The sequence below is a fragment of the Octopus bimaculoides genome, chromosome 11 (assembly GCF_001194135.2).
Source record: "Octopus bimaculoides isolate UCB-OBI-ISO-001 chromosome 11, ASM119413v2, whole genome shotgun sequence".
Classification (NCBI taxonomy): domain Eukaryota; kingdom Metazoa; phylum Mollusca; class Cephalopoda; order Octopoda; family Octopodidae; genus Octopus; species Octopus bimaculoides.
Window position 1 is genome coordinate 38,864,910 of NC_068991.1, and position 2,808 is coordinate 38,867,717.

The 2,808-nt window shown below is 40.1% G+C and overlaps 1 protein-coding gene across 1 annotated transcript in view; it reads left to right on the top strand.

Moving 5' to 3' along the window:
- Nucleotides 1-2,808, top strand: part of LOC106883094 (protein artemis) — a 43,274-nt gene that overhangs the window by 15,974 nt on the left and 24,492 nt on the right. The window contains exon 6 of the mRNA XM_014933985.2: nucleotides 834-935. Coding sequence (XP_014789471.1) covers nucleotides 834-935 — 102 coding nt within the window. The remainder of the gene's footprint in view (nucleotides 1-833; nucleotides 936-2,808) is intronic.

Consider the following 2,808-nt stretch of genomic DNA (forward strand, 5'->3'; position numbering starts at 1 on the left):
TGAGGCCCAATGTACGAAGGTCTTGCCTCACCACCTCAGCCCAGGTCTTCCTGGGCCTACCTCTTCCACGGGTTCCCTCAACTGTTAGGGTGTGGCACTTTTTCACGCAGCTATCCTCATCCATTCTCACCACATGTCCATACCAGCGCAATCGTCTCTCTTGCACACCACAACTGATGCTTCTAATGTTCAGCTTTTCTCTCAAGATACTTACACTCTGACGGGTATTCACATTGACATTAATATATATATATATATATATATATGATATGTGTGTGTGTGTATATATATATATATATATATGTATATATATGTGTATATATGCAACAAGCAAATTAGCTAGTTAGTTCAGTGACGGTGTGTCATTTGATTTCTATATATTGTGAGCTGGAGTGATCTACTGCTGTCTCTAGTGGACAAGTATCCACCACCGAGGATGAACACAAAAAGGTTGAAACTGTACAATCTAGTGGTCCCATAGCTAGAGGATGGTAGGGGGTCCAGTCCCCTGCTTGCAATATATATCGGGTGCAGATTGCATCGAATGACGAGCTGGGCGAAGCATCCTTCAGGGGTTAAAAATAACAGTAATGTCAGTTCCTATGGAACAGCTATGTTGAAGTGGTGATTACTATAATCATACATTATTATCATCATACATCCACTTCACCCACCACCACAGGAAATCCATACATTTAGTTGCATAGACTATATTCTGCATGTTTTTGTTTGTGTGTGCTCTTTATGGAAATTGTATTTTGCTTTTGTTTTTCTTTTGTGGTTTAGGGTTCTTAATTTTCTATATTTCATTTCCTTTTATGTTTTCCCAACAGGTTCTTAATTGAAGGTTCTGAAGGTACCGTTCTATACACTGGGGACTTCCGATGGGAAGAGAATGAATTTTTCCGAATGCCATGGCTGAAGTCTGGAGACAAGTATGTAGAATTATAGTTTTATCTTTTACTTGTTTCAGTCATTTGACCACTGCAGTGCTGGGGCACCACCTTGAAGGGTTTTAGTTGAACAACTCAACCTTAGGACTTATTTTTTTAAGCCTAATGCTTATTCTATCAGGCTCTTTTGCCAAATCACTGGGTTATGAGGACATAAACACACCAACACCAGTTGTCAAGCGGTGGTAGGGGACAAACACAAACATACACACTCATACATACATATATATGACAGGCTTCTTTCAGTTTCCTTCTACTATATCCACTCAGAAGGCTTTGGTCTTCCCAAGACTCTAGTAGAAGACACTTGCCCAAGGTGCCATGCAGTAAGACTGAACCTGGAACCATATGGTTGAGAAGCAAGCTTCTTATCACACATCCGCACCTGAGCCTAGTGGGTTTTCCTTCCCACTGAGAGATAAAAAGTTGTCATACTCAACCACTTTCTTTACTTATCACTGTGAGGTTAAACATTTTATGTTTATAAAAAATGGCATGCATTTTCTTAAGTATTCCAAAAATGCTGAGTTGTGCATTATTAATTGTGTTTCACACACATGCACACACACATATATTTATTTCTTTATTGCCCACAGGGGGCTAAACACAGAGGGGACAAACAAGGACAGACAAAGGGATTAAGTTAATTACATTGACCCCAGTGCATAACTGGTACTTATTTCATCAACCCCGAAAGGATGAAAGGCAAAGTTGACCTCGGCGGAATTTGAACTCAGAACGTAATGGCATACAAAATACTGCTAAGCATTTCGCGTGCTAACGCTTCTGCCAGCTCATTGCCTTAATACACACACATATAATATTATTTAATAAACACAATACATGTTTTTATGTGCTACTAATAGTTTCTTATGCTGAGAACATGCCAAATAATGAATTATAACATGTGTAACATCCCAACACAGTCATCAGGCACAAACCATTATTTGGCATGTTCTCAGCATATGTAACTATTATAGCACATAAAAGCATGTATTGTGTCTATTAAATATTTATCTCTCACCAGATGGAGTCCTTTTTTTGTTGATCTTACCATCATGGAGCAGTATATTACATGTAAATATCGCTTAGGCGAATCTAATTAACCTTTATCTAAATCTGGATATAGCCATCTTTGTACACATTTAAAAATTAATCTTATTCTATTTATGGGAAGAGCCCTTGATTTTCATCCCCCACATATGCGTTTACTTTCTCATTTGCAATGCTTTTTCCTATATATATATATATATCATCATCATCATCATCATCGTCGTTTAACATCCACTTTCCATGCTAGCATGGGTTGGACGATTTGACTGAGGACTGGTGAAACCAGGCTCCAATCTGATTTGGCAGTTTCTACAGCTGGATGCCCTTCCTAACGCCAACCACTCAGAGAGTGTAGTGGGTGCTTTTACATGTCACCCGCTCAAAGGCCAGTCAGGCGGTACTGGCAAAGGCCATGCTCAAAATGGTGTATTTTATGTGCCACCCGCACAAAATCCAGTCATGGGGCACTGGCAACGATCTCGCTCGAAAATCCTATGAAAGCCAGTCAGGCGGTACTGGCAACAGTCATGCTCAAAATGGTGTTTTTATGTGCCACCCACACAAGAGCCAGTCCAGGGGCACTGGCAGCGATCTCGCTTGAAAATCCTTACACATGTCACGGGCACAAGTGCCAGAAAGGCGACGATGGGCACAGGTGCTATCCCAATTTCGCTTTCGCTCTCGCTCTCGCTCGAAAATCCTTAAATTTATGCATATATCCATACATATATGTACATACCTACATCTATATGTATGCATACATGCATATATGGGTACAGGACATCTAAAAAACGTTAAACAC